This window comes from Rhinopithecus bieti, unplaced genomic scaffold (assembly GCF_001698545.2).
Source record: "Rhinopithecus bieti isolate Rb0 unplaced genomic scaffold, ASM169854v2 scaffold_19685, whole genome shotgun sequence".
Taxonomy (NCBI): Eukaryota; Metazoa; Chordata; class Mammalia; order Primates; family Cercopithecidae; genus Rhinopithecus; species Rhinopithecus bieti.
In genome coordinates, this window is record NW_016809568.1 from 45,800 (window position 1) to 53,394 (window position 7,595).

General features: G+C 47.1%; 1 protein-coding gene across 1 annotated transcript in view; it reads right to left on the reverse strand.

Moving 5' to 3' along the window:
* The window catches only part of LOC108540607 (zinc finger protein 626-like), a 38,059-nt gene extending 36,177 nt beyond the window's left edge, over positions 1 to 1,882 (reverse strand). Inside the window, 1 exon segment of the mRNA XM_017889730.1 lies at positions 1,711 to 1,882. Within this exon segment, the coding sequence (XP_017745219.1) occupies positions 1,711 to 1,713 (3 nt within the window). The 5' untranslated portion in view covers positions 1,714 to 1,882.
* Positions 1,883 to 7,595: the final 5,713 nt, after the last annotated feature.

The window sequence follows — 7,595 nt, forward strand, 5'->3', positions numbered from 1 at the left end:
CTAAAAAAAAAAAAAAAAAAAAAAAAAAAAAAAAAAAAAAAAACCGTAACAAATTAATTACCAGTAAGACCCAGTTTCCTTTCATCTTAATCTTAACCGCATCTGTCTGCGGGGGCCCCAGCTTTCCAGGGCTCTGTAGCTTCTTTCAGAATAAAGGCTCCTTCCATGGCTGGGGTGAGCAGTCTGAGATATCTGCAGGGGAGACTCCCCAGAAAAAACTAACAGGGTCTTTAATAACCTCCTATTGGCCAGGTGCGGTGGCTCACACCGATAGTGCCAGCACTTTGGGAGGCTGAGGCGGGCCTGATGCAGAGAGTTCAAGACCAGCCTGACAAACACGGAGAAAACCCGTCTCTACTAAACACCAATATTAGCCGGGCGTGATGGTGCATGCCTGTAATCCCACTTACTGGAGGGGCTGAGGTAGGAGAATCACTTGAACCTGGTAAGCCGAGATCACATTCCAGCCTGGGCACCAAGAGCGACACTGTGTCCAAAACAAAAACAAAAAACAAAAAAACCACAACAACAAAAACCCTCCTGTTGCAGGCTTAATATCAGCCTTAGCTTGGAGACACTAGGTTCAAGCTTTAATTTCCACGTCAGGGTTATTCGCTTGGTTTGTGAAAGTAAGTGTTAGAAAATCAGTGAAATTACTCACAGTGTTTACATAAAGGAAGTTTTAAGATGCTTACTTTTTTTTTTTTTTTTTTTGAGCCGGAGTCCCGCTTTGTCTAGCAGGCTAAGATGACTGGATCTCAGCTCACTGCAACTTCCGCCTCCCAGGTTCAAGAAATTCTCGTGCCTCAGCCTTCCAAGTAGCTGGTACTACAGGCACGTGCCACCACGCCCAGATAGTTTTCGTATTTTTAGTAGAGACGCGTTTCACCACGTTTGCCAGGCTGGTCTACAACTCCTGACCACGTGATCCACCCGCCTCGGCCTCCGAAGTGCTGGGATTGCAGGCTTGAGCCACCGCACCCAGCCAGGAAGGGGTTTTGAACCCTAATGCAGTTCCTGTTTTTGTTTCCGTCCCCTGTTGTCTGGGATCAGACCGCACAATCTAAGCTGATCCCCGTAAGCTTAGACCGAAACTTTTTCCAAATAAGGTAAATGAGCGACTTGCGAGAAAAGGAAAAGGGGAAGAAGAAGGGGTAGGGTTGATTTACAACTTTTACAACTTACGACCAGAAAGTTAAGTCATTTAAGAGGAACTTTGTTGTCCTAACACCTCTTTACCTCAAGCGATCCGCCCGCCTCGGCTTCCCAAAACGTTGGGATTATAGGCGTGAGCCACCGCGTCCGGCCCCATACATTTTTAATAGGAGAAAAGAGACACTGTAAACCCAAAGGAACAAAGCTCTTCCCATTCATGAACCCGCACCCCGAGTCGGGATTCTCCCCTGCCCAACCTCCCCTGGTCCCTGCACAATCTGGGAGAGACGCCACGCTGCGGTTGCAGAGCTGCCTAGAGAGGGCTCCACGCCAGGGCACAGTCACCGCTCAGTGAAGAGACAAAGCGCCCGGGGCCCGGCTGTCAGTACAGCTGCCATCTTATGGCTGAACGGGACTGAGGCCGAGCTGGGCAAGAACTGGGAGCGCAGATTGTGGAGCTGACTGCGGGGAGGCCTGAGTCCCGCCACACAGCCACTTTTCACCGGTTCCAACCAGTCCCTCTCCTCTCTCGGGATGTCGGACCGGCACTCTCACCATTTTTGGCTTCCAGGAGGTCCCGGTGTCTTAGCTGTGGATCTCCCAATACCTGCAGGACACAGGACCACAGAGCCTGAGCAACTAGGAGCAGTGAGAACGAGACCTGGAGCTCTGACTACAGCGAGAGACAAAGGCCGCACCAAACCCGGAAACCGTCCTCTTCGCTCCAGCTGCCTTTCAGATTGGACGGTTTCCAGCCTGCCGTCCCTGATTGGATAGTGCTTAAGGCCCCGCCCTCTGAGGCCCCGAGTGACAGTAGATGTGATTAGACGCTGGGCTGAGTGAAGAAAGAGTGACAGCCTACGCTGCAGCCTTTTCAGGCAGGGCTTCCTCCCTGAGCTGAGCCAAGCCCACCCCAGAGCCTGGGAAAATTCTCTTTTCTTTACTCTCTCTCTCGTTGAATGTATTTCAAAAGGTGAACAGAAATATTTTGCTCTCATATTAATAATACATAAAACTTTTTTTCAAGAGAAAATCAACTTTTACTTTGGCAATAATGTATTGTCAATACTAAAGGTAATTTTGATAAAACCTTATAAAAGATCAAATTTGTCATTTTTGACCTCTCGAGATTTACGTATATATTTTGTAATCTAATATAATTTTTTAACTGTTTATATTTTATTTTATCTATATTATTTTTATTTTTTCAATTTGAAACAACCTTTAAGTAATTTCAAACTGTTACAGGAGACAGAAAGAAATCATTTAGGGCCAGTCCGCTGGTGCACGCTTGTAATCCCAGCACTTTGGAAAGCCAAAGTGGGTGGGTCTCATGAGGTCAGGAGTTCAAGACCAGCCTGGCCAACGTGGCGAAACCTCATCTCTAATAAAAATACAAAAAATTAGCCACGTGTGGTGGTACATACCTGTAGTCCCAGGTGCTACGGGGGCTGAAGCAGGGGAATCGCTTGAACCCAGGAGGCGGAGGTTGTGTAACGGCCTAAGGGCTTCATCTTGTCGAGACAGAGGTGATTCATCAAGACAGGGGAATTTGTGGAGGAAAAGTTAAATATTAAATTTGAACTCAATTGAATGTGGACACACACAATGGTCACCAAGTCCTGGAACAGGTTATGTGAGCCCCTTGAGGCATTCCTCTGCTGACCCTCCCCTGGTCCCTGCACAATCTGGGAGAGACGCTATGCTGCAGGTACAGAGCTGCCCAGAGAGGGCTCCAGGCCAGGGAACAGTCACAGCGCAGTGAAGAGACAGGACGCCTGGGGGCCTGGCTGTCAGTGCAGCTGCCATCTTCTGGCTGAATGGGACTGAGTCCAAGCTGGGCAAAGAGAACTTGGGGCGCAGATTGTTTTGGAGAAATCTCTATTTTAGTCTATTCCTATATGTTAGTTATTGAAAAACAATAGCCAATCGCAAAAAAAACAAGTTGACCTTTTTGTGTTCCTCCAGCCCAGCTGCAAAGAGCCCAGTTGCAACTGGGCCTCATGCCAAACAACTTGTTACAAAAGGAGCTAGGATCCCCAACTGCACCAAAGCTTCAAAGACCTCTCCTTGTCTGTGCGTGGACGGGTGGCTGACTATTGGGCCCAGGCTGTTGTTTCCAGGTGTGGTGGTGAATCCTGGTCTGGTGAGTGGGTGTCTGACTCTGGAGTCCAGACTGTTGCTTCCTGATCTGCTGATGAATCCTCCATAGTCTGGTGAGTGTAGATATATATATATACATACGTTTATATATATATATTTTTTCTCTTCTCCCCTTCCCATTGCAATGTTCTTATTATATCAATTTGCTTATTATAGATGCATTGCCATTTACCTGGGATAAAGCTTGTTTACCCTTAAAGGTATTGCAAGTGTGTGTCTTTTCTTCTCCCCTCATGTGTTTCCTGCACAGAACATTATATTTTTCAAAGGCTTTGTTCCGTTTTATTGTTTTTTGTTTAATCTTGTCTGCATGCCTCATTTTGGCAAGGTGGTCTTCAAACTCTGATATCCTTTCTTCTGCGTGGTCAATTCGGCTACAAATAGTTTTGCATGCTTCATGAAGTTCTCATGCTGTGTTTTTCACCTCCATTAGATCATTTATGTTCCTCTCCAAACTGGTTATTCTAGTTAGCACTTCATCTAACCTTTTATCAAGGTTCTTAGCTTCTTTGAATTGGGTTAGAACATGTTCCTTTAGCTCAGCAGAGTTAATTACCCATCTTCTGAAGCCTACTTTTGTCAATTCATCCATCTCATATTCTGTCCAGTTCTGCGCCCTTGCTGAAGAGACATTTTGATAACTCAGAGGAAAAGCAGCACTCTGGCCTTCCACCGTTCTTTTGTTGGTTCTTTCTCATCTTCATGAACTTGTCTAGTTTAGATCTTTGAGTCTGCTGACAATTGAATTGTTGTTTTTGTTTTTGTTTTGTTTCGTTTTGTTTTGAGACAGAGTCTCACTCTGTCACCCAGGCTGGAGGGCAGTGGCACAATCTCGGCTCAGTGCAACCTTCGCATCCCAGGTTCAAGTGATTCTCGTGTCTCAGACTCCTGAGTAGCTGGCACTACAGGCATGCAACACAATGCCTGGCTAATTTTTGTATTTTTTAGTAGAGATGGGGTTTTCGCCATGTTGGCCAGGCTGGTTTTGAACTCCTGACCTCAAGTGATCTGCCTGCCTCAGCCTCCCAAAGTATTGAGATTACTGGTGTGAGCCACCATGCCTGGCTTTGGATGGGTTTTTGTCGGTCCTTTTTTGTTGTTGATGCTGTTGTTGTTGCTTTCTGTTTGTTTGATTTTCTTTCAGTGGTCAGGTCCCTCTTCTGTAGGGCTGCTGCAGTTTGCTGGGGGTCACTTTAGGCCCTATTCAGGACAACAGGTTCACTCCTGTTCCTGGAGATGTCAATCAAGGAGGTTGGAGAATAGCAAAGAAGAGTGTCTGCTCCTTCCTCTGGAATCTCTGACCTCAGGAGGTGCCCAACCTGATGCCAGTAGGATTGCTCCTGTATAGGGTGTCTGACAACCCCTGTTGAAGAGTTTCATCCAGTTGGGTGGCATGGGGAAGAGAACCCATTTAATGAAGCACTTTGTTCCTTGGTAGAGGGGGTGTTTCACTGGGGGGAAACCCACTCATCTGGGCTGCCTGCATTTTTCAGAACTAGCAGGAGGAAAGGCTAAGTCTGCTGCTCCGCCGAGACTGCAGCCACCCCTCCCCTTAGGGGCTCGGGCCCAGGGACATCAGAGTTATGTCCCTGAGCCCCTGGCTGGAGTTGTTGGAGTTCCTGCAGGGAGGCCCTGCCCAGTGAGGAGGGATGAGTCAGGGTCAGGCCTAAAGAGACACTTTGGCTGCAGTCTGCCACAGCCAGTGTGTTGGGCTGTGGGGGACACCTCTTGAGACCAAGTTGTCTAGCCTCCCTGGCTCTAGCAGGGAAAAAAATGCAGCCAGGAGCTCTAGAAATTACTGCTGCCCTTCCCGTGCCCAGGGAGCTTTGCCTTTTAGGCAATTGGGAGTCTCAGTGCTGGCTGCTGTCCCTCCTCCAAGGAGCTCAAAAGGCTTAGACAGCAGGCAGCCACAGCCATGGTGCTGGTCACCCCTCCCCCGGGAACTCAGCAGGCTGAAGCAGACTCTAGCTGACAGGATGTTAAGAATCTGTTCAACTCCCGGGTTGGAATCTGAGGCTCCAGTGGCGTGGCTTCACGAGTGGAATCTTCTGATCAGTGGATTGCACAGTTTCACGGAAAAAGCACAGTTTCCCAGGCTGGGTAGCCTGCTCAGTCACCCCCTCCCTTGGCTGGGAAATGGCTGTGGCAGGACTCAGGCCTCCCACAGTCAGCTCCAAAATCTGCTCCCCGAGTTTTTCTTGCCCAGCTCGCCCTCTGTCCGCTTCAGCCATAACATGTTGGCTACGCTGACAGCCGGGCCCGGCCGTCCTGTCTCTTCCCCGCACAGTGACTGTGCCCTGGCCTGGAGCCCTCTCTGGGCAGCTCTGCACCCACAGCGCCGCATCTCTCCCAGATTGTGCAGGGACCAGGGAAGGGTCGACAGGGGAGATTCCTGACTCGGGCTGCGGGTTCATGAATGGAAAGAGCTTTGGTCCGTGGGGTTCTCAGTGTTTCTTTTCTCCTATTAAAAATGTATGGGGCCGGCCGCGGTCGCTCACGCCTGTAATCCCAGCACTTTGGGAGGCGGAGGTGGGCAAATCACTTGAGGTCAGGAGTTGAAGACCAGCCTGGCCAAAATGGGGAAACCCCATCTCTACTAAACAAAAATTAGCTGGGTGTGATGGCGAATGTCTGTAGTCCCAGCTACTCCGGGGACAGAGGAGAGAGAATCTCTTGAACCCGGGAGGGGGAGGTGGCAGTGAGCCGAGATCGGGCCACTGCACTCCAGCCTGGGCGACAGAGCAAGACTCCGTCTCAAACAAAACAAAACAAAACAAAACAAAAACCATATGGGAGTCACTGCAACAATATCCAGTAATTTAATGAAAGAATTATAGAAGAATTGTAGAGCACCCAGCTATCGTTTGTAGTTTGAGGTCCATGGGAGGGGCTTGAAGAAAACACATTTATAAGATGCATGATGAAGAAAACCATATTCAATAATTGGTCAGATGTAGTTAGGTAGTTTCTTAATTTGTACAATCAAGGTGAAAATTTCCTGATTATGTAATCAGAGTTTAATTGGCACTTTATCGTTGTTTAAGCTTGAATTGTGTTTCCCCTAATGCAGTGATTTACCAAAAAATGCACTTGAGTTTAGATTTTCTTCTTAGAAGCAGGAATTCGGGGACTAGAGCCTCTTCAGTCTCTCAGACTCCTAAAGTCTAACTGCCTGCCACTTAATTATTTTCACACCCCACAGGGGACTGATTTTCTCTGGCATTTTTCACATGTGTCCCAAGCAGGGCCTCAAGTGTACCCCATGTTCCTCAATTAATCATTTTTTAAAAAGCCTTGCATAACACTATTAAATAAATTTGTTTTCTGTTTGTAAATATTTCCCCTGAAAAGAAAGCAAAGAATAATCCCCTGACACTATATTGTAAAAATATCTGTGCCTCTTTTCTTCTATTTTTCCAGAGAACTTATCAGAATGTTTTTAGGTTAAGATTACCCTTTGGAAATTTTATAGGGTGATGTGTCCTCAGCTATCCTTCAGTTTTTTTTTTTTTTTTTTTTCTGGGCCTGGGTTTTAGTACTTTCTGGCAATAAACCAAGATACCCACCCACCATGGCTATCTCTGCTAGAGTGTCTAGTGACTATTAGCTCTTTGGTCATTTTCTCTAATAGGACCACTTGAAGTATGGAGTGTAGCCTCTCAAGGGAGCAGGTGGCAGCCTTGGGGCTGAAAGGCATCTCCCTGTGCGCTTTCTTTTTTTTTTCTTTTTGAAAAGCTAACCGTTTGAGACATGAAGATTGTCTTCACCCAACCTAGCTTCCATTTGTTGGATACGCATTGCTGGGCAGCCAATCAGAACCTGGTATTGAGGGGAAAACAGATAATTTCCGTCCCTGGATTCTCTTGAGTGGGGCAGAAAAATGGTGAAGAAAAAATAGTCAAAAATTTGAAAAAACAAAAAACAAAAAACACTCCAACAGACAAAAAAACTGACCCCAGTGTGATGGCATAAAAACTTACGAAGTAAAATGCACCTGGGGCTCTCACTGGGGCATAGCGCACTATCTCCTGGGAAGGTGGTTACTGAGCATGTAAGTGAACAGGATGGGATAGGTAATTGGATGTGTACCTTGAAAAGATTTGTTCACTTATTTTGACCTCCGGTATTTATTTATTTATTAGACAGTCTCCCTCTGTTGCACAGGCTGTATGTAATTCAATGGCTCGATCTCAGATCACTGCAACCTCCGCCTCCTGGGTTCAAGTGATTCTCGTGCCTCGGCCTCCCAAGTAGCTAGGTCTATAGGTGAGCACCAT